General features: G+C 52.0%; 5 protein-coding genes across 15 annotated transcripts; 4 read left to right on the top strand and 1 right to left on the bottom strand.

Moving 5' to 3' along the window:
• The first annotated feature begins 398 nt into the window (after nt 1-398).
• On the top strand, nt 399-20,700 carry LOC124054581 (asialoglycoprotein receptor 1-like). 3 transcript variants are annotated; one of them, XR_006842400.1, is made up of 9 exons: nt 399-564; nt 744-851; nt 982-1,071; nt 1,153-1,218; nt 1,375-1,467; nt 1,660-1,814; nt 1,999-2,108; nt 2,306-2,541; nt 20,690-20,700. XR_006842400.1 is itself a non-coding variant. In XM_046380768.1 (9 exons), the coding sequence occupies exons 1-8, from the start codon at nt 507-509 to the stop codon at nt 2,460-2,462; spliced, it is 837 nt and encodes a 278-aa protein (XP_046236724.1). In that variant the 5' UTR covers nt 399-506; the 3' UTR covers nt 2,463-2,492; nt 2,526-2,685. The 3 variants fall into 3 exon arrangements, 2 of the variants coding, with proteins under 2 accessions (XP_046236724.1, XP_046236723.1); XM_046380768.1 differs by lacking the exon at nt 20,690-20,700 and having other exon boundaries at nt 2,306-2,492; nt 2,526-2,685; XM_046380767.1 differs by lacking the exon at nt 20,690-20,700 and having other exon boundaries at nt 2,306-2,685.
• Nucleotides 2,831-11,335, bottom strand: LOC124054571 (RPA-related protein RADX-like). Of its 6 annotated transcripts, none has more exons than XM_046380746.1 (22): nt 11,200-11,335; nt 10,613-10,896; nt 10,236-10,329; nt 10,027-10,158; nt 7,586-7,697; nt 7,274-7,463; nt 7,101-7,198; nt 6,891-7,019; nt 6,517-6,689; nt 6,272-6,428; nt 6,036-6,144; nt 5,859-5,965; nt 5,640-5,765; nt 5,182-5,286; nt 4,862-5,035; nt 4,651-4,775; nt 4,296-4,558; nt 4,169-4,222; nt 4,016-4,059; nt 3,644-3,901; nt 3,363-3,503; nt 2,831-3,259 (listed from the first exon to the last, which is right to left on the bottom strand). In XM_046380746.1, exons 1-22 carry the CDS (start codon nt 11,326-11,328, stop codon nt 3,135-3,137), a joined length of 3,129 nt encoding a protein of 1,042 aa, XP_046236702.1. In that variant the 5' UTR covers nt 11,329-11,335; the 3' UTR covers nt 2,831-3,134. The 6 variants fall into 6 exon arrangements, with proteins under 6 accessions (XP_046236702.1, XP_046236701.1, XP_046236703.1 ...); XM_046380745.1 differs by having other exon boundaries at nt 6,517-6,686; nt 7,101-7,204; XM_046380747.1 differs by having other exon boundaries at nt 5,874-5,965; nt 7,101-7,204.
• Nucleotides 11,397-13,613, top strand: trappc1 (trafficking protein particle complex subunit 1). Of its 4 annotated transcripts, none has more exons than XM_046380786.1 (5): nt 11,397-11,524; nt 12,468-12,566; nt 12,654-12,724; nt 13,009-13,147; nt 13,379-13,613. In XM_046380786.1, the coding sequence occupies exons 2-5, from the start codon at nt 12,468-12,470 to the stop codon at nt 13,505-13,507; spliced, it is 438 nt and encodes a 145-aa protein (XP_046236742.1). In that variant the 5' UTR covers nt 11,397-11,524; the 3' UTR covers nt 13,508-13,613. The 4 variants fall into 4 exon arrangements, with proteins under 4 accessions (XP_046236742.1, XP_046236741.1, XP_046236740.1 ...); XM_046380785.1 differs by lacking the exon at nt 11,397-11,524 and adding an exon at nt 11,823-11,970; XM_046380784.1 differs by lacking the exon at nt 11,397-11,524 and adding an exon at nt 12,114-12,182.
• Nucleotides 17,810-18,986, top strand: si:ch73-265d7.2 (C-type natriuretic peptide 2). Its single transcript, XM_046380789.1, has 2 exons — nt 17,810-18,029; nt 18,357-18,986. The coding sequence occupies exons 1-2, from the start codon at nt 17,853-17,855 to the stop codon at nt 18,666-18,668; spliced, it is 489 nt and encodes a 162-aa protein (XP_046236745.1). The 5' UTR covers nt 17,810-17,852; the 3' UTR covers nt 18,669-18,986.
• zgc:85858 (uncharacterized protein LOC405879 homolog) lies at nt 19,030-22,469 on the top strand. Its single transcript, XM_046380788.1, has 3 exons — nt 19,030-19,769; nt 20,961-21,036; nt 21,484-22,469. The coding sequence occupies exons 1-3, from the start codon at nt 19,686-19,688 to the stop codon at nt 21,522-21,524; spliced, it is 201 nt and encodes a 66-aa protein (XP_046236744.1). The 5' UTR covers nt 19,030-19,685; the 3' UTR covers nt 21,525-22,469.
• The last annotated feature ends 57 nt before the right edge of the window (nt 22,470-22,526 follow it).

The raw sequence follows: 22,526 nt of genomic DNA on the forward strand, positions 1-22,526 counted from the left end.
CACACACACACATGCACACACACACACAATACACACACACACACACACACAGACACACAGCACACATACACACACACACACACATACACACACACACCCAACACACACACAGACACACACGTACACACACACACACACAGACACACACGTACACACACACAATACACACACCCAACACACACACAGACACACACGTACACACACACACACACAGACACACACGTACACACACACACACAGACACACACACAGACACACACACACACACTCAACACACACACACACACACACACACAGAGACACGTACACACACACACAGACACACACACTCAACACACACACACACACACACACTCTGTTTTCCAGTTCAAAGGTCGTTTTGGCGGCCATTGACCCTCAGTTCGAGGTTTGGATGTTGGAGCGACGGACTATTTGGACTCGTTCTTCTTCACTGTGAAGAAGAACGAGTGGGAGACACACACGAGAGACGGAGAGAGGACATCGCCATGACGACTGAATACCACGATGACACTGAAGATGACAGCAGCTCCTTCTGGAACAAAGGTACCTGTCTGTCTCTCTGTCTCTCTGTCTGTCTGTCTGTCTCTGCATGTGGCTCAGGGGCTGAGGGATGAGAAACAAGGAGCACTTTGTGAATATTGTTGTTAAAATGTCATCTCCTGTCTGTCTGCCCGTCTGTCTGTCTGTCCGTCTGTCTGTCTGTCTGTCCGTCTGTCTGTCAGAGCCTCCTCCTGTCTCTCTCTCAGGAGTGTCCAGGTTCAGACGCTGGTTGTTTCCTGCTCTGACGGCGACAGTCATCCTCATTCTGATCATCGCGCTGGGAGCCAGCAGTGAGGACACACACACACACTCACACACACACACACACACACACTCACACACACACACACACACACACACACACACTCACACACACAGTGAGCTGTTCCACACACAGACGGATGTTGTGTTGGTGTGCAGGCACGGGGACGTCCAGTCGGTTGTGGTCTGTGGAGAAAAGTGTCTCCAACCTGACGGAGTCTCTGAGCAGCTCGCAGCAGCTCACCAGAGGTAAGACACGTGTCTGTCTTTGTCCCTGTGGTCAGTGGACAGGCTGTGAGACATGTCCAACCTACTGCTCCTCTTTCCCAGACACAGCCAGAGACGTCCACCGCCTCAAGTTCTCTGTGGAGACCAACAGGGACCAGCTGGCCTCAGGTCTGTCTGCAGAGCAACACCACAGTGACTCAGCAACACAACAATGACTCAGCAGCACAATGACTCAGCAAAACCAAAATGACTCAGCAACACTCAGTTCAGCATCTTCAGTGCGCTCACTTCCTGTGTAAATGCTGTGTGTATTTGTGTGTTCAGTGTCGGACGCGCTGAAGCAGCTGTCAGTTCTGGACTCCATCAGCAGGACGGTCGCCAAGCTCAGATGCTCTCTGGAGCGCCTGATCAACAACGGTGCACACACACACTGAAGACGCACACACACACACACACACACACTGAAGACGCACACAGAAGACGCACATCAGTCCAATCCTGATTGCGATATAAAATGGAGTGAAGAAAAAGAAGACAGAGACAGTCTTTGTAAATTCATTATCTCCCTGTCTGTCTGTCTGTCTGTCTGTCTGTCTGTCTGTCTCCCAGGGTCGTTAGCGGACGGCTGTTGTCCTCTGGACTGGGATATTTTTGAAACCAGCTGTTTTTATTTCAGTCGGACACCCAAGACCTGGAACGACGCCAGGGACTGGTGCAACGGACACGAATCTCACCTGGTCATCCTGACAACTGATGAGGAGTGGGTGAGACAGCCTGTCTGTCTGTCTGCCTGTCTGTCTGTTACAGATGATATATGATGTGTGTGTAGAGTCAACAGCCAAGGGCCCAGACCTGGTCCTTGTGGATCACCTTTGAAACCAGTTCCAACAGCCTGTGAATGTGAATCAGCTGCGTGTCCGTCTGTGTCTGTCTGTCTCTCTGGTTCAGGACTTTGTGACCCATCACACCGCGGGAACTTTCTATTGGGTGGGTCTGACTGACGAGAGGACAGGGAAGTGGGAGTGGGTCAACCAGACGCCGTACGTCATGAACCGGAGGTGAGATGTTCCACCTGTTGTGTCTGAGGCGGACTCGGGCTGCCCGCCGGGGGCCTGTGGGGGCGGGGTACAGGGTAGTACCTGATCCAGCCTGGTCGTGTGTGATGAGGAGAAAAAACTGTTCGATCATTTCTGTCAGCTGACCAATCAGGAACTCCAGGACTTTCAGCTTCATGACTTCATGTGTGTTTTTCCAGGCGGTGGAGACCCGGACAGCCCGACAGCTGGACGTCTCACGGTCTCGGCCCCGGAGACGAGGACTGCGCTCACCTTCACTACGACGGACGCCTTAACGACATTCACTGCTCCACCATGATGCGCTTCGTCTGCCAGAGACACAGCCTGCGCAGCTAAGCGACAGCACCGCCTCCGCCCAGACTCCACCCAGACTCAGACCAGGCTCTGCCCAGGCTCCACCCAGGCCCCGCCCAGCGTGTCCTGACAATCCAACACGTGGTGGACGTGATGACGTCTGTCCAGTCCAGCGCTGGAGGCTGCAGTCTGAGATTTGTTCTTGTGATTTAAGGTTTTGTCAGCCTGCTGATGTTGTGTATTAAAACTCTTCATGTTCCACCCAGTCAGAGTCACAGTCTGAGTTCTCTTCCTGCACTGAACCTTTTCCAACAGCAGAACCTGTAAGCAGGAACCCGTGAGCTGAGAGACACGCAGGAGGTGAGACAGGTTCCAGAGCAGTCCAGATTTAAGAGAGTAACATTATGGACCAAAGTGAGGGAGGATTTATTGAACTCACAACAAGTAAACAAACCACAGAGACAACAAACACATGGAATATGAAAACATTCACAGAAACAACATGCGGGAACAGTCTGTGGCAGCGAAACGTCACGTCAAAACTGAAATGTGTCACTTTATTGTTTAAAGTGTGTGAAACACGGAGTTCGTCGGGCCGAGCAGGTCACACATCTGAACTACACATCCCAGCATCCCGCTGACCAATCAGAGAAGTGCGTCAGCGTGTGGCGGGAAAACTACGACTCCCATCAGCCACCAGGAGGTCGGAGCGCGTCAGTCGCTCAGGGGAAACGCTCGGCTCAGGATCACTTCGGTCGTGGCTCCGCCCAGGTGACACGCCTCCAGGACACACACGAGCCTCTGATTGGACAGCTGGGCCGCCATGCCGATGAGGTCAGCTGAGAGACAGACAGACAGACAGACAGACAGACAGACAGACGGATTAAATACAAATCTGAACTAAATCAGGTTCTGTGTGTGCGTGTGTGTATGTGGACACACCTGGTGAAGGTGGAGGTGTGTGTGAGGAGAAGGCCCCATGTGATAAGATGGAGGTCCAGGTGTTGGAGTGTTGGAGGACGGGTGGTGAGGAGGAGGAGTGAGGGAGGAAGACGACGTCCACCATCACAGCATCTGACAGAGCTGCACACACACACACACACACAGAGACACACACACACACACACACACACACAGACACGCACACACACACACATGCGTGTGTGTTAATCACAGCAGACTCGCAGGTTCCAAGAGAGAACCTTCACGCCGTGTGCCGTCACCTCTCAGTCTCAGGGTGTAGTAATCCTCGAAGGCGGAGTCAAACTTCCCGTAGGCAGACGCCCTCCCCCCCATCGCCACGGCACCCGCCTGCTCCTCCCTGTGGGCGTGGTTGTAACGCATGGGCAGCGTCTCCACGGCGACCGGCTGGAAGGCGGGGGAGAGGGGGGCGGTGACAAAGGACGCCGCATCATCGTCGTCGTCGTCTTCATCAGCGTTTGCGTTTTCGAGAAACTCCATGGAGGCCTCGAACAGGACGACTGCGGACAGATTGATCAGCGCTGTGATTGGACGGCTCAGGAACGCGCAGCCGCTGCTGTCACCGGCTGATCTCTGGATCAGGATTAGGACACAAACAGATCCGACTCGTCTACCTGTCCTGCTGGTCTCGTCAGGCTGCAAGGTGAAAGACGGACGTCTGAGGAGACAGACAACAGCTCAGGTAAAGGGACAGTCCAACGTTCACAGCCGGAGCTCACAGGGCGCTTTGTCATCAACAAGCCCATCATCCCGCCCTCGGCGCTCACCTCCTCTTCGGCGTGTCGGCCTGCAGCAGCTGTTTCCTCTTCCACGACTTCCTGCTGAGACAGACGGACTGTAGATCCACTGACAACAACCGGGCGAAGAGAAGCAACGAGAAGAACAAAGTCTCACCCGACTCGCTGGTCCCGAGGACGCGGCGTCAGCTGACTCACGGCTGAGGACGGAGACGTCGGAGACAGCGAGGGAGAGGAGGAGAGGGGAGGTCTGGATGAGCGGGGGGTGGAGGGGAGGGGCAGCAGGAGAGAGGGGGAGGAGGAGAGGGAGGAGGAGGGAGACGGGTGAGGGGAGGACTTAAAGAGGAGAGGGGAGGACGAGGTGGGGGAGGACGAGGACAGAGATGAAGCTCGATGTGTCCAAAACAAGCAGCGATCCTCCTGAGGGACACAGAGTGAAGTCACTGAGCAAACAAACAAACAAACAAACAAACAAAACAACTGACTGTGCAGGATGTGTGTTTCACAGTCACCTCCCCTCTGTGGCTGTACGTAACCATGGCAACAGAGGCCTGGATACAGAAGGTGCGTCGCTCCCGGTAACACAGCCTGTCCAGCTCCCTGTGAAGCTCCGCCCCTTGCAGGAAACCGGGCTCACCTGGAGATGACCTCACACACACACACACGTTTGTAAGAACTCAAAGGAAAGTTCACGTTCTAAAGAGGTTTTGACGGACAGCTCACCTCTCCTGTCTTTCATGAACATTTCCAAGGAGACGGGAGGAGGCGGGTGGATGAAGAATCCTCCAATCAGAGCCCTGCTCAGCACCCGGCCGTCATCCTGGCCCCGCAGCCACTGGAGGAAGTGTCGCACCGGGCGGAGCTTACGATAACTCATCTCTGAGTGGTGACCCAGTCCTGCCAGTCAGCCAATGAGGAGACAGGACAGAGATCAGCTGGCCAATCAGAACGAGCAGACAAGCTCATGAAGTAACGCTCTCTGACGTGTCATCTTACGCTGGAGTGACTGTGAGCGATCGCTTGACTTGTGTGCAGTGTGGTACCTGTGCAGTACACCTGTGTGTACGTCGTGTTTGTCAGGTAGAAGCCGACGCCCATCCGATCCGCCGCTCTGACCAGCTTCAGTCTGGTACAGACGACCACTGACACTGAGGACGGACACAGAGACGTCCAGCGACAAGACACACCAAACTTTTTACATTAGGTAGTTTGTAGGTTATTGGGTTTATATCAGGACGGGGAAACTCATTCTGTTCCACCTCATGTTTCTGCATGTGTGAAAAGACAATAAAGAATTTGAGTTTTCTGCTGCTGCGTACTTCTACTGCACCGAGGAGGCCCGCGTAACTGCAGTCTGATACTGAACGTGTGTGTGTGTGTGTGTGAGTGTGTGTGTGTGAGAGTGTGAGTGTGTGTGTGTGAGAGTGTGAGTGTGTGTGCATGTGTGTGTGTGTGTGTGTGTGTGTGCGTGAGTGTGAGTGTGTGTGAGTGTGTGTCTTACATGGGTGGAGTTTGCAGTGCGATTCAGGTTGAGATGTGGAGAAGAGCTTCACCATGATTGGCTGACAGCTGGTCCCATCCTCCAACCGCAGCCAACGATACTCCAAAAGCTCCGCCCCTTTGCCATCTACCAATGAGAGCACACGGACAGACTGGTGTGTTCATGTGGAACTGTGAAAAAAGGCATTAAATTATTGGTATGCAGTATGATCCCAGTCACCATGGCGACCCCCACCCTTGCTCCTGATTCGCTCAGGTCGTCCTGTGAACGTCAGCAGGCCGATGACATCACACACAACGCCTTGACAACAGTCCAGGATCTCCTGACTGACAGAGACAAAGAGTGTGTTAGAGTTTGTGAGTGTGTGTGTGCATGTGCACGTGCGTGTGTGTGTACCTGGTGCAGAAGCTGTAGGTGGGTGCAGGTGGGAGACATTCAGGTGAAACAGAGGATTCTGGGAGAACACAGATGTGAGCTGCAGGGTTTCTGCTGTTCACGCTGATTTCTAGACAGAACAACATGAACAGAGTGACGGGTCTGTCCTCATTCAACCAGCTTCGGTACACTAAGGTGGAACCACAAACACCTGAGTCACAGGTGTATCATTAACATGACTGTGTGTGTGTGTGTACCGATGTCATCGGGCTCAGCCTGGTAATGATGTTTGACTCTGTAGTGTCTCAGGCTGATGATGTCACCAGGCTTCAGACTGCGATACCACCTGACACACATACTGTTCCACAACACCACGCACACACTTCCTGTCCGGTCGCACACCTCCAGCACAGCCTGGACACACACACACAGAGTCAATACAGTCTGGTGTTCCACAGGGTTCTACCTGCGGTCCTCCTTCATTCAGCGTCTGTTCTCTCACCTTATATGGACATTCACAGTTCCTGTCTGTTCTCCCATAATACATCAGGTGTGACTTGTTGATGATGCGTACGATCAGCTGATGGTGGATGACGCCCTTGGCAACACCCCGACGACCAGACAGGAAGGACTCGCGCAGCTGCGTTACGCTGACATGTGAGGCGTGACGTCCTGCTGTACACACACACACACACACACACACACACACACACGGACGCGCGCACGCACACACACACACACACACTTTGCTAACAGTACCTTTATTAACAACCGTTTTAAAGTCTACTGCACAGACTTTGAGGTAGAAATTGTTTTATCTTTTCACTCAGGGAGCAGATCAGCAGCACATGATGTCAGCACACACAGTATGTCTACCTTCCTCGTCCTCCTCCTCGTCCTCCTCCTCAGTGGGCGGAGCTTCCCTCCACACCTGCCCGCTGTAGTCCACAGTGTTCCACAGAGGGAGAAACAGGCTGCGATTGGCTCTGAGAGGAAGCAGGGCACCTGAGGGGTCGACCACAGGAGTGTGAGGCGGCACATCGTCTCTCTGCTCGTTTAGTTCACCTGACTCAAACCTGCGCTGACCTGCGGGTTCTGACGATCCAAACCAGGGCAGCGAGTCCACCTCGAGCCCCCCGACCGCGTCGTCCTCGTCCCCGTCCGCGACCTCCGCCCTCAGCAGCCTGTAGCTGCAGCAGCAGAAACACTCAGCCTGGCTGCTGAGCTCACAGCCTCTCAGTCCACCTGCCCCAACTCACCTGTCTGTCTGTCCAGAGGCCCTGCGGCATGCTGGGAGCTGAGCGGCCATGGCGCTGGTGAAGCTGGCGTTACGGAGCACCGACCCGGGCTGCAAGACGTTCCTCTCCACCAGCCGGTTCAGACCGGGATCCAGCGTCACACGAAGCCTGCAGTCCCCGTCGGTCAGCGTGACATCATACAGGTCATCACCTGGACACACCGGAGCAGCCAACCAGACACAGACCAGTCAGACCAGTTCACTGCATCGAAGCACATGCACACAACAGGAAGTGTGGCTTTGTGGGTTCATCCTGTCCCGTCCCGTGTCTCACCGCTGAGGACAGCCTGGGGGAAGTAGACCGAGGACCCCTGGTCTCTGCTGTAGCGCTGCAGGTCCACCACATACACAAACTCCCTGCAGACGGCAGGAGAGGACGAGGACGTCTGGAAGACAAACACACAGGAGGACACGGACATGAAGGACTCTGGGGTTCAGTGTGGACATCGAGGGGAAACTGCTGTCTGAAGATAACGTGTGTGTGTGTTCCTGTAACAAACAGGTTTTTCACAATAAAAGCATCGAACTGAACGAAGAACAGAGTTCACATTCTGCAGCTATAAACGTGTTACACACGTGTTCTCTTAAAGCTGAACTATTTCAGGCTAAATTCCTTAAAATAAAAAGTGAATCATAAGTGAGCCGTTCAATCAGTATGCAAACAACACACTTATTAGTTTTAGCTAAAAATAAACCATTTGGTGGCTAAACATGACTAAAGCGTTTAGCCCGAGCCGTTAAATACAAACTCAGTCCTGTTTATTACAACATTAATGTTGTTATTTCAGTGACCAGGCAGAGGGACGTGAACCTCCCGCCAAACTCCATTCAAACATCAGCTAATTTAACTTGCACGGAACTGCCAGCTAAAAGAAACACATTTGAGCAGGTTTCCACATCTCTGCACAAAGCGTCACAGCCCACGCACGACTGTCCTGTGTTCTCAGCGATTCACATCGCAGTAGTTTAAGGGAAAACGAGGGATCCATGATTACAAATCTCATTTCCCGCGGTCAGAATCAGAACAAACTGACTGCTCCGCACAAAACACATCGCATCATATTCAGTGGGATGAGCGTCCAGCGAACAGGCAGAACGACGTTAAATCGATGGATTTCTGAATGGAGTCTGGTAGACACCGCACAGAGGCTGGTGCTGCGTGGAGGCACAGACAGCTACAACACCGACAAACCAGTGAGGATCTGATCAGGACGGTGCTGAGAACGATGCGGGTTATACCTTGTTTGGACCGGGTCTGGACCGGGTCAGGGTTCTGCGGAATACGCAGTCGGTGGCCGCCATGATGGACGGACATTTCAAACAACAACACTGCGGTGCATTGTGGGAACAAGAGGCGTTTTTTAAATGAACTGAACTGAGTATTTATCATACAGTCGAGTTTTTACAGAAATTAACGTGACGTGTACATGAAATATGACGTGTCACTCAGAACGAGAACATCTGACTTTTCTGTTTGGACAAAAGAACTGCAAAAATAAATTCATTCAAATAACTTTTTATTATGTTTAGGTGGAGCTGAAAGCATCACACAGGAACAGGAAAGACGAAATGGTCCTGAAGTCACTCAGACCCCGTCTGACCCCGTCTGACGGTCCCCAAAGAGACATTTACATTTCATTTGTTTCCAAGTTAGCACATAAAACCAAACATTTGTTTTTGTTGTGTTTCCTGGAGAAACCAGGAAAGAAACTGAAAGACAACAAGAAGATTGATCACACGTCAAACTGCAGACACTCGTTAGCTTCGGTTTATCATCAGGAACAACAAAGTGTGGAGCCACTTCACCGAGTCTGATGTGGTCTGAACACCAGCAGCCAGAGCTCAGCCTCACACCGGAACGTGGACTTCGGTGTGGTGGTCCAGGCTGTCTAAGCTCTGCGGGTGAAGTGCTGCGAGTCTCTGAACTCCAGGTAGAGGCTGAACAGCAGGTGCAGAGACTGGATCCTGCTGCTGTAGACGGGGACGTCCAGCAGGCCGCAGATGATGTCTGCGTACCGGGCCAGGCCGCAGCGCAGGCGGGCGGCGGGCAGCCGCAGGCGGCCCAGCAGCTCCTCCAGCTCGGCCGGCCACTCCTGCATCAGGCTGTCGATGTCGGGCATCGCTCGGCCGTAATGGACGCTGGCCGGCGGCTTGGAGCGGTGCAGCGCGCTGATGCTCTCCACCCAGCTGTCCACTGGACGAGGGTTCAGCTGGGGACTGGAAACACTCGTCACCTTCTTCAGCTGCAGAGGAGGACGAGGACAGACTGAACCGACTGGAACAGCACAGACAGACAGGACGACAGGCAGGCAGGGAGACAGGCAGGACGACAGGCAGGCAGGCAGGGAGGCAGGACGACAGGCAGGCAGACAGGACGACAGGCAGGCAGACAGGACGACAGGCAGGGAGGCAGGCAGGACGACAGGCAGGGAGACAGGCAGGGAGGCAGGCAGGCAGGCAGACAGACAGGCAGGCAGGCAGAGAGGCAGGACGACAGGCAGGCAGGCAGGCAGGACGACAGGCAGGGAGGCAGGGAGACAGACAGGCAGGGAGACAGGCAGGGAGGCAGGCAGGCAGGCAGGACGACAGGCAGGCAGACAGGCAGGCAGGCAGGGAGGCAGGGAGGCAGGGAGGCAGACAGGCAGGGAGGCAGGCAGACTGACAGACAAACAGGCAGGCAGGCAGACAGACAGGGTGTGTGAGACAGGTGTGTACCTCAGTGGCTCCGTGCTGTTTGCTCTCCTCTGACAGCCACAGTGACATCACCGTGGGGTCCGACTGTTTCACACTGGGCTCGTCCAGAACCAACAGACCCAGGTTGTCTGCTTTCCCATCCGGCCTCGGCACCTGAACGCCACACGGGCAGCAGTCAGCTCAGGTTCAGAGCCATAAAGCCCTCACACTGTGACAGCAAGTGTTCATACCTTGAGGAAGGCGTCGATGTCTCCCACAGCAGGAATGAAGTCCGGGATGAACGGCTTCAGGCTGTGCTCCAGCTCTATGGACTGAGGACTGTAGCTGAGGAGACAACAGAGGACATGTGCTCAGCGCTGGTTATGAACATCTGTCCTCTGAGCCGGGACGATGGACAGACTGCTGGCTGCCAAATTATTTCCACTACTTGTGAGACTTTCTTATCAAAAGCTGATTACTGAAGAGTGAAATCTGTGAGTCAGCATGTGAGAGCTGCTGAAGGGGACTGATCGATCAGTGAAGTCATGGATTAGTGGATCGATTAGTCGTCAGTGAGTTGAGTGACAGAAGGGATTCAGCAGATGAATCCATGATGAAGACTCCTCACCGTGTGATGTACTGGAACAGCTCTTTGACCTCCGTGCTGACGGGCAGGTTGGCGTAGTCTGCGGGGTCGTACGCCCCCTCTGGAGCCTTGCTGGGCTCGTCATCATCGTCAGAGTCCTCTTCATCGGAGTCCTCCTCCTCCTCCTCTTCTTCGTCCTCGTCGTCCTCCTCGTGTGGACCGACCCCAGACCTGCCTGGTGGCTCGTTGTGGTCTTCATCAAACTCGTCACTGCCGCTGTTGGCTGCCATGAGGCCACGCCCCTTCCTGCTCCTCTGAGACTCTGGCTGAAACAACAGAAATCAGTGACATCAGGTGACACAGCAGCATCGATGTAATCAAACAAAACGATCAACTCTGAGCTCAGATCAGATCAACGTCACTAATTCCTGTTCATTTAGTGATGAACAACACTTTGCCAAAGATCCTCTGTTAAGAAAGAAGCGCCACTCTGTGACACCTCTGTACAATCAGTGTTTCCGTAGTTTAAAGGAATAGAGGATCACTTCATGTCAGTACACTGCAGTATTTTTACTTCATAAAGCAGAAGATCCTGCTGTCCTTGTCGGTTTCGGCCAGGTGGGTGTTACCTGTCGCGGTCTGTGGGGAGGCGGGCTGTAGACGCTCGCTACCTCCTCGGAGTCGATCACCTCCAGGCTCTCGTCGTACGGCTGGTTCTTCAGCAGTGTGGTGTCTCTGCCCCGGTCTGGTCGCTCCATGGGCCGCTGACGGATCGCAGGGTGAACACACACATTTAACTCCTGGTCGGAAAAGCTTTAGTGCCGCCTCGAGCGTTTGTCTGCTTGTCTACCGACTCTTCCTCCTCCAGCTAACATTAGCCACCAGCCATCAAACGACTACCGACAAACCGAAGCGCGGGAGGCTTCAAACCGTCTGAGCCAACAGACACACGACGTGAGTGATGTAAAATATAACGACGACCCAACTCGCCATAAACGCTGTTCGTCTGAAGTCGTGTTAGCGAACGCAGCTTATTTCTGAGTGCAGTGTGCCGTATCCTGGCAACAGACCACGCAAAGCATCATGGGAAATGGGTTTTTTTGCGTTTCTAAACTTTATCGCTGAAATCCAGTGAAACATACAGTCAGAGGAACAGTGATGGCAGTGACGAGAAGACGTTTGGTTTATGGTTTAAACAGCTTTATCTGAGGCGGCTTAGATGACGCAGCTTCCTGTTTGAAAAGCGTCGTGAGATAAAACATGTTGTGATTTGGTGCAGTACAAATAAATTTAAACTTCTGCGGTGTTCAGCTCGAGTTAATATTATGACATGGAGACAAAATAAAACAAGAGTGACAACATCTGCCAAAGTGAGGAGAGACGCTGTTCTCTTTAGATGAGTAAGTTACGCAGTTGGCTTGTGTATGCGTTACCAGCAAATCATTCAAACCGTATGTTATTAATGAATTAAATAGTACGCTATATTTTATCTTTGTTTTTGTCTCACTGCGATAAGCGTATATGTGGATGTTAATAAAACAGTTTTGTGGTGGCATGTTAGCGGACACCCCTGCCGCGGGGTCCTAAACTCCGCAGGAACCAGGAAGGGAAGGTAAACACGACTGCTGCTTCGTAAAATGTCTCATAAAACTCACCTTTAAGACGTATTTAAGGATGGTATGCGCATTCTGGTGCCTCTTAATTATTGTTGTGAGAGGAAATGCTTAGTTTAAATTAAGTTTTGATTCGGTAACAGTCAGTCTGCTGGCCGTTTTCCACCGGACAATCTGAACACTGATTCCATTGTTTCAGTGCGTTCAGATTGTGTACGTGCTGTTCGTGTGTTTTGTGCCGCTAAAATGGTAAAACAGCTGTCTTCAACTCGTGTGTGTTTCAGATGACGGTCCATAACTTGTACATATTTGACCGCAATGGCAACTGCCTGTATTATAACGAATGGAACCGCAAGAAGCAGGCGGGGATCTCCAAGGAGGAGGTGAGGGGACACAAGGTTTTCAGAAAACACAATCCAGACTCCGTGAAGACTCCGTGAAGTGAAGCTGTCTGTGTCTTCTGTCTGCAGGAGTTTAAGCTGATGTATGGGATGCTGTTCTCCATCCGTTCATTCGTCAGTAAGATGTCTCCTCTGGACATGTATCCTTGTCTGTCCGTGGTGAAAATACTCTTTTAATGTGGCTTCACCTGTACGTTCACAAACTGTCGAGATTTTGTAAATCTGTAACTGAAGCTGTCAGGCAAACGTAATGAAGTAAAAGTACAATGTGTACCTCTGAGATGAAAGTAGCATGAAATAGGAAGTACGAGTTACTCCAAACTCAAGTACAGCAGTTGAATAAATGTACTGAGGTGCATTCAGTACTGTCTGTCTGCCTGCCTGTCTGCCTGTCTGTGGTCCTTAGCAGCCTGTCTGTCCTCAGGAAGGAGGGCTTCCTGTCCTTTCAGACCAGCAAGTACCGTCTTCATTACTATGAGACTCCCACTGGACTGAGGTTCGTCATGAACACAGACCTGTCTGTGTCCAACGCCAGAGAGACCCTGCAGCACATATACAGCAACGTAAGAAACACACACACACACACACACAAACCAGCCGTCTGAAGTAAAAATGTTGCAGAATCAGTCGCATTAACCAAACTTAGAGTTGGATTTTTAAGATGTCCAGAAGCTGAAAACACAATCTGTATGAAATCAATCATTAAAATAGAGTGTGAACTCTGCATCTGCCTGTCTGTCTGTCTGCCTGCCTGTCTGCCTGTCTGCCTGCCTGCCTGCCTGTCTCTCTCTCAGCTGTATGTGGAGTACATCGTGAAGAACCCAGTGTGCAACTCGGCTCACAGTTTGGACAGCGAGCTGTTCAGCAGTCGACTGGACGCCTTCATCAGAGCTCTGCCGTACTACAGCCCACGAGCTGCTTAACACACACACACACACACACACACAGTTTTATTGTATTTATTATCAACATGACGACGTCTTTGTGTTTTCTGGCTTCATCTGTGGAATAAATGTTTCCAAAGCTTTGGCTGCTGTGTGATGTTTGACTCTTTGTTCCAGTGGGACACATTGAAACATAAAAACCTTTAAACAGAACCTTCCACACTGCGGTTCTGTCTGCCACCAGGAACCAACAGCACGAAGGAACCACATCTGTCACTGCGAAACCACATCAGAAGGAGTTTGTTTGTTTGTAATCCGTCCTGAGGTAACAACAGAGCAGGCGTACCTGTTGTGTCACTGCAGACGCTCAGCTAGCTGCCTTTTAGCTGCGCTAGCTTAGCCAGTGTGAGCGACTGTAAGCCTACCAGACATAAAAATTAGTTTTAGTATTTTAATGTGTCTGAAACAGAGTTACTCTGTTGGTGCACTACTCAAACTGGTCACTAGGTGGCGCACAACGCTTGGGAGGAACCTGAAGGCTGTGCAGACTCAACCCTGTGAACGTTTCCTGGCTCAGCTGCAGGGTTTGGACTCCACACACGCTGATCTGACTTCAGTTTGGCTGTGGAAAGAAAAAGTTTCGTGAAGATTTCTCACACTCGGCCCCATTATGCATGTCCACACACACACACACACACTCTGGTGTGACGTCAATGCTGATTGGTTGGAGCAGTTTGGGGCGAAGGCAGCGTGTTGCCTGGTGATGACCAGCAGCCGTGTGAGAAGTTTTACTGAAGCGGCGAGCTGATGTTTGTCCTCCCTTCAGACAGAAGGACGACATGTGAGTGGAGGTGGACTCCAGTGACCAGCCGCTCGGACTTCTTCAGCTGCTGGTTCTGGTTCTGTCTGTTTAAAGCCCACTAACTGGTCTCTGGCTGTGCTGACAGACACACATCTGTTTCGCCCCCTGGTGGCCGGCTGCAGTACCGCTCATAAAGCCCTCCATGTTGGCAGGTGGGACAGGAAGCAAAGCAAAAATAAACACTAAAATACAATGATGTGTTAAAACAGTGTGTCTCTTCAAGGCCCTTCAAGGCTTCCTGAAGACCTGATAAAACCTTTCAAGCACTCAAAGATCCTGGGAGGTTCTTCTTTAGCTTTTGGCTTCTCCTTCATGCTGTCCTGGAGTTTTCCATTTAACCTGGTTTGTGTGTGTGTGTGTGTGTTGCTGTCGGGGGGGTGAGAATGTTTCGTGTGTCACCCGACACACACACACACACACACACTCAGGCATGTTTTTGTGATCAGCGACCTCTTTCTCTCTAGTAAGGTGATTGATGAGCTATTCTTCCTCCGTGTGTGTGTGTGTGTGTGTGTATGTGTGTGTTTTATGTGCGAGCTTGATGACGTCAGAGACTGAATGGGGGGCGGAGTTTTGTCTGTCTGGGACAAAGACGACGGGGGGGTCATTAACCACACACACACACCTATCCTTCGGACGATGTGAACTTATGTAGCTCCGCCCTCTTCCACAGGAAATAGTTTCTAACGAAGACCCGGTCACCGCGGCAACAGTTTACGAGGGGGCGGGCTGACCTAGGTCAGGGGTCACGATGGTCTGAGACGGAGAGACGGAGAGAGGACGAACAATAACGTGACATCCACAGATTCTAACAGTTCAAAAGAGAACGTTTAACGGTTCGAATCGCAGCACAGAACGCGAGCGCCACACACACACACAAACACACAACACACCAACCCGGCGAGAATCTCCTCGCCAACTCGTCACTCAGAAACCCCAACAGACGACGACAAAGTGTCTGACACCCAAACCAGAGCAAACCGATGACCTCTGACTTCCACTCAGTCAGAGTTCTGCATCATCAGCTGTAACCGACCACACACACGCCAACAGGTCGATCTCGTCACTCAGCCAGGTGAGGCTGTGGGCGGAGCAGCTTGTACAGGTGGCTAAGCGGCGTCCATTTCCTGCTGCCTGCACTGTGGGTGAGGCACAAAGTGGCCCAAAGTGAACACGCTGACTCCAAATGCAGCGAGTGATGGATGAAAGGATGTTTTACTGCAGACTGAGAGTAGACGACTGAATCGCAGCTCAGAGGCTCCAGCAGCTCCAGCAGCTCAGAGGCTCCAGCAGCTCAGAAGCTTCCAGCAGCTCCAGCAGCTCAGAGGCTCCAGCAGCTCAGAAGCTCCCAGCAGCTCAGAGGCTCCCAGCAGCTCCAGCAGCTCAGAGGCTCCCAGCAGCTCAGAAGCTTCCAGCAGCTCAGAGGCTCCCAGCAGCTCAGAAGCTTCCAGCAGCTCAGAGGCTCCCAGCAGCTCCAGAAGCTCAGAGGCTCCCAGCAGCTCAGAAGCTCCCAGCAGCTCAGAAGCTTCCAGCAGCTCAGAGGCTCCCAGCAGCTCCAGCAGCTCAGAAGCTCCCAGCAGCTCCAGCAGCTCAGAGGCTCCCAGCAGCTCCAGCAGCTCAGAGGCTCCCAGCAGCTCAGAAGCTCCCAGCAGCTCCAGCAGCTCAGAAGCTCCCAGCAGCCCAGAGGCTCCCAGCAGCTCCAGCAGCTCAGAAGCTTCCAGCAGCCCCAGCAGCTCCAGCAGCTCAGAAGCTCCCAGCAGCCCAGAAGCTCCCAGCAGCTCAGAAGCTCCCAGCAGCCCAGAGGCTCCCAGCAGCTCCAGCAGCCTCCAGGTGGACCACAGAGCTGATGTGAATCAGTCAACAGGACGACTCTGACCTCTTGTTTTCATTGGCTGTCTGGCCTGTAATCAGCCTCTGAATGAATGTGTGTGAATGTTTCAGGTTCCATCAGCAGTAAAACCACTCAGGGACCCCTGGAGGATCTGTTAGAACCCGTCCAGGACACCAGGTCCCTCTTCAAGGACCCTTTGGTATCCCATCAGAGACCGTCTGATGGGCCGAACTGATCTCAAACGGTCCCTCAGACCCCTTGTAGCTTCTCAGGACCTCACAGGTCCTCATGGGGCCCTCAACATGACTGAAAAGTGATTCTTTTTCTTGTGAACAAAGTTTTGATTTCTTTTTGATTAACCTTCACGTCTGATTGGCTGATATTTTTGTCTCTTTGTCCCTCCATGTTTCAGTGTTTTCAAACACACATGCACTGTTCTTCTATCTTTGTCTCATCCATACACTGTGTGTGTGTGTGTGAGAGAGAGAGAGACCCGTCGCCGGGGGTAACCGCAGTAAGAATGTGTGACATCACAGACCTGAGTGGTATAAAGGCCTTCGTCTGTCATGTGGACGTAGATCAGCGACCCGTCCTGACACCGAGACAGGACAGACAGAAACACACCAAACTCCACTCACAAAAACATGAAAACCTGTTAGACTTCACTACTCGTCTGAGAGCGAGCGGTTGTCAGTTCGTCTTCCTGAAGGACATTTTGGACAGAACTTCTGAAGGTTCAACTCCTGATCGACGACCAGCAGAACCTCCTGCAGGCTGTTGGGATTTTTGTTTTGAATTTGGACTTTTGTTGGAATATTTCCCTCCTGCTTTTCTGTGTCAGTAAGTTTCTTTAATGTCCCGTTACTCACTTTACCAAGTCATGAGTGTATTTGTACTTCATATGTGGTACAGTTCAGTGTTTAGTCGTACTGCTGTGGGAGGAGCATCGAAGGGATCAATAAAGTGAATTTAGCTGATCTTTGTGGCTCCATCAGTCCAGTCTAATGACAACCTCATTAATCTAATGCAGCTTTTGCACATCACACAACCGAATCTGCTACATAAAACGTCTCAGGTTACCACAGTGCAGGTTGTCTTTGTTAGCAGCAAAGCTAAGTGCAGGCAAAGGCAACGTCAGACCTCATCTCATCCAGCACCACGACAGAACGAGAACCCGTCCGGTCTTCAGTTGGCTCTGAGGCGCCTCGGATCACGTCACAGTTTGTTAAAGCTTTGTGATTGGCTGCTCCGCCTGTTGAAACAGGTGAAAAGGTGAGACACACAGAGACACGTCCAACCTGCGTGTCTCTGTGTGTCCACCATGTGGTGCTCAGTACTCTGATCCAGATTCTGAACTGATGGATCCACTGTGGGCCCCACGTGAAACCGACTCAGTTTGGTTCAGCATATGGGACCTGCAGAGGAGTTTTCACTGTGAAGTCCACCTGAGGCCCCTGATGGTTTGGGGCCCCTGATGAGATTTACACACATTTCCATCCGAAGGTGCTTTGGCTCTGTATGAAATGATTGATTTAATGACTGATCTCAACTTGTTGCCGATCAGAAAGTGATCCTTATATTCTACATTTTCTACGTTTCTGTAACAGTCAGTTTACTCTTCCAACCAGCAGGAGGCGCTGCAGTCTGCGGCAGCTCCAACCAGTCTGTCAGAGTACAGGATAATTGTTACCATGGTGACGCGTTATTTACTGAATCTAATTTTCTTTTGTCTTCATTTTGGATCTTTTCCCCTCCAAACCAAGATGGCTGCCTCGTCCTCTTCTTCCTCCTCTTTCCTTCCCCTCCTCCTCCTCTTCCTCACTGTTGCCGTGGAGTCGAGACCTTCACCTCAGCGCCACGACACACAGGTCTGTGGAGACCATCATCACCACCATCGTCATCTTCATCGCTGTTGTCATCTTGGTCTTCAGCGCCTTCGTCCTCTGAACTCACCTGCCTCGTGTTCTTCATCCTGAGCATCATCATCCTCCCACACTTCTTCATCTTTTCCTCATCTTCTTCTTCTTCTTTTCATCTTGTTTCGTTTCCTGTTCGCCTGACTTCCACCGCTTCACCCAATATGTTTGGTCATGTTGATCTTCATCCTTTGTCAACATCCATCCAAGTTATTGATTATCTAACTTCAGGAACCAATAACAGATCAGTTTCACATTGTAAACCTTCTGGTCCTCCAGGTCTTACACTCTCTGTTCGGCTCTCGTCTCTCGTCTCTCATCTTGGCGCCGCCCACCTCTGATGACATCACGGAGGGCTCTGCCGGTCGGCCCCACCCCCCCTCAGTGTCCTCCTCCAGGGGACAGGCTGCGAGTCATTTCGCTGCGAGGGGATTGGCTGGCAGACAGGAGGCGGTGCCGCGGTTCTTCCTCGACTTCCTCCAGCGACAGACCAAAATGAGGAGGCGGAGCAGGAACTCGATGGTTGGAGGGAGGGGCTGCTTCGGGATGAAGATGGACCGCATTGGCTCCATCAGCGGGCTGGGCTGTTAGAGCCCTGTTGCCACGGTGACCCCTGTCCTTCAGACTGTCGGTCCTCTGTGACGATGACCGAGACATGTGAGGTCACGGCGGGTGACCCTGAGCTGACCTTGCATGACCTCTGACCTCCAGGGCCCACCAGTCAGACTCCATGTTGGAACATTGCTAATGACGAACTAATCTGAAAGAAACACACCTGTAGTGAGGTAGACACAGGTAGACGTCAGAGGCAGAAGACGCTCCTCTGGAATCCTACTGATGACCTCTGACCTCCGACCCCTGGCTTCAACACAGCCAGCAGGACAGTGTGTGTGTGTGAGTGTGTGTGTGTGAGAGAGAGAGACGAACATGTGTTAAACATGCAGAGAGTGTGTGTGTGTGTGCTTGGACCAACTGCAGTCTGACTGCAGGAAGCAGTAAAATAAAAGAGAAACTTCACTTGGTTCATGTTGCTTTATTATGAAACAAGCCAGATGTTTGAGCCAGATGTGTTAACGTCCCAATCAGATTGTAATTCAGACTTTCTGCAGTCACAGGCCTGTGAGCACAAACAGGTAAACCTACCTGTTGCTCAGACACACACACCTCTGCAATGTGCTCCTGCTCACGTGCTGGCTGTGCTGTTCTGAACTACATTAATAATGTTTTTAATTTTTACTTCAGCACTTCACATGCATGACCACGAACACCACTGAATCTCATGTAGGTGTACCTAACAAAGTGGCCACTGAGGCCACGCTCTGTAATCATTTGACATGGCTGCGTTCCTTCCCACCACCAGGGGGCAGCAGGGAGATATCTTTTTTGTCCTCTGTCACGTGACCGGTCCAGTCGCTTCAGGGTTAGCCCGTTCGGCTAGCAGCCAGCTCACACTTAGCATTTCAGTCGGACGCTACCTGCACCAACCCGACAGAGGTTCTCCTCCAGCGGGGCATTTCCACTGGTACCAGCGCGCCTCCACCTTCTCCTCCGCCCGGTTGTCCCCGGCTCTCCGTCCTCCTGCTCCTGCTCTGTCGTTGAAGCTGAAACATGTCGGCGGTGCAGCGGATGAAAGTGGCGAACGAGCGGCACAGCAAGACCATCACACAGCGGGGACACGTCCAGAAAACCTCGGTACCGTCAGCCAGGCTAACGGCCGCTCTGATATCACACACACGCGCCGGTTAAAGCGCCCAGGACCGCCGCTGTCAGGTCGGCGGGTGGTTAAAGTGCGAACAAGCCGCGACGCAGCTTGTTCTCAGCTGTCTTTAGCCTTAGCATTAGCAGCTGCTAGCGAGCCGTTTTCTCAGCGCAGGCTCATGTGTTGAATATCCTTATCGATCCCGGGTGAACGGTTAGCGGTCCCAGACTGTCCCTCGGTTTGTGCTGACTGGCTAACACCCGTCAGGGACACGCAGCCCGCGACATTCATGTGGTTTTGCTCTGAATGTGCTGGTTATGACTGTTGTTCGGCAGCCTTAAAGCCGCTCTTCAGCTCCACACACACTCCCACACACACTCACACTCACACACACACACTCACACTCACACTCACACACACACACACACTCACACACACACTCCACTGTCTCGGGTCGTTTGGTGAAATGTCTCCTGTCGGTGTAAACACTGCGGTGGGCGGAGGCGATTCGCGTGTGTGTGATTGAAGCGCGAAGACGTGCTGAAGGTCTGGAATCGTTTTAGTGCAGATCAGCTGCTGCACGTTCAGGTCGTGTTCGTTAGACGTGAGGATTTGGCCTGCTGAGTGTCCGGGACAGGATCATCACCGACTGATGTCTCTGAGGGAACAGGTGTGGTCTCTGTGTTCAGTCAGGTGTCAGGATGTCCACGGAGCATCTCAGACTCGCCCTGTGTCTGTTCCTGGATGAAACGGGTCCGGGTTGTGGTTCCTCGGGTCAGCCTGGTGTGTCCGAGCTGCTGGCTAACAGCAGTCAGTTTCCTCAGACCTCTTGGTGCTGGTTTCTGCGAAGCGTCACGTGGTTCCAGTCTGTGTTGGCGTGAGGCGAGCAGCTCGTCTCAGCCTGCTTCATCAGCTTCACCCAGGAGGTTCGGGTGGATGAAGCTGCTCGTCTGCAGTGACGGACGTGCGGCGCTGAGTGATTATTCTCAGAGTTAACCTGCCCAGAACTTCCTTTGAAATGATCAGAAAACACACCTGATGCGTTCGGGTGTCTCGGTCAGTCGGTCGTCGTGGGGAACCAGAAAGGCAGCAACGTGCTCGTCGTTGATTGATCATCTGTTGACTGACTGATGAAGGGCTGGAGCTGCAGAACTAACAGGTGTGTGTGTGTGTGTGTGTTTCAGCGGCCGGTAAACGAGGAGAAATCTCCAGTGGGTCCGTGGCTGCTCGCTCTGTTTGTCTTCGTGGTTTGTGGATCAGGTGAGTCTAGCGTCTTTCAGTTGAGCTCGCAGCGGGACATACTGTGACATCACATCCAGGTGAACTCACCTGAAGGCATGTGGTGAGGACAGCATGACGTCCGATCCTCTCACATCAGTCATGAACACATCAGAAACGTGAGTCGTCCGTCACGGTTTCTGTTCCGTAAACGCAGCTCAGGTGCTCAGAGGACGAGGGGGCGGGGACACACCTGTGCGTCCTCGCTTGTCCCTCCTCCACACCTGAACCTGGTTTTGAAAAATCGACTCGACTGTAAAAGTCAACTGTCAGAAGCTGCAGCCAGCAGCCGTTTGATCGAAACCCGACGACTGATTTTCCATCGAGTCGTCGCCGAGTCGATCGAGTCTGAACGTCGTCTCAGCACTGAAGATGTGACATTCAAAAGCCAATCAATAATCAATTCTTCTGTGTGTGTGTGTGTTGCAGCCATCTTCCAGATCATCCAGAGCATCAGGCAGGGCATCTGATGACCTTTGACCCCGGAGCCGAACCCGACACCTGGCACCATGACCCCACACACACATGGACACACACGCACACACACACTCACACACACTCTCATGTTCCTGTGGAGTTTAAATCTGAGCTGTTTCCTCCTCCCACTGTAACCCCCACCCTTGTTTTTTTATTACCTCCTTGTTGATGAAGCTGATCAGATGTTATTGATTGGTTATTGGTTATCGATTGCCTGTGAGATGAAGTCTTAACTCTTCCTCCTGTCACTCTGACGCGGTCGTCCAGCTGCTTTTTATTCTGTGCTCAGAAGACGTTCGACTGAAGCTGATGGGTTGTTTGGTTTGTTTGTTTGTTTTGCTTTGATTTAAAGGAACAGACCGCAGATTTTGCTCTCACGACCTCCACTGATTTCCTTCCTGTTTGTGGTCGTTTGGCTTAAGTTATTTACATGTGAGCATCACACTCGATTCTGTGCGTTCAAACGAACAAACGCCAGCTGCTTCACCTGACTCTTTCTCCTGATCCACGTGAAGTGGCTCGAACTCAAAGCTTCCTGTAAACATTTCACATTAAGAGTCTTACAGCCTGCCTGCCATCAGTAGCTTTTAATTTGAACTATTTACAGGAAGTGTTGGCAGAAAACCTGGAATAAAACATTAGAGCTCAGCACTTCCTGTAAACATTTCACATTAAGAGTCTGCAGCTGTGATGTTGGTTCCTTTAAATCGGAGTTCTTTGACTGGAAAACAAACTGAAGTTGGTGTTTTGATGGAAATGAATAAAATGTGACGGAGTGAAGATGAAACGTGACGTCGGCTCATCGCTTCAGTCGAACCGCGGCTGTCGGCCAGCGTTTCCTCCAGCCTGGTCTGGTTTTGGGGAAGGTGAAGCGAGCCTCCTGCTGGACGACGCGCTCCGCTTTTATACAAAATAAACCACAGATATTTTTCTCTAAATGCCTCTGAGCTCTTCATTGGTTTGTGTGCAGTAAAACGGTGGACTGAGACAGACGG

Source organism: Scatophagus argus, chromosome 23, assembly GCF_020382885.2.
Source record: "Scatophagus argus isolate fScaArg1 chromosome 23, fScaArg1.pri, whole genome shotgun sequence".
Taxonomy (NCBI): domain Eukaryota; kingdom Metazoa; phylum Chordata; class Actinopteri; family Scatophagidae; genus Scatophagus; species Scatophagus argus.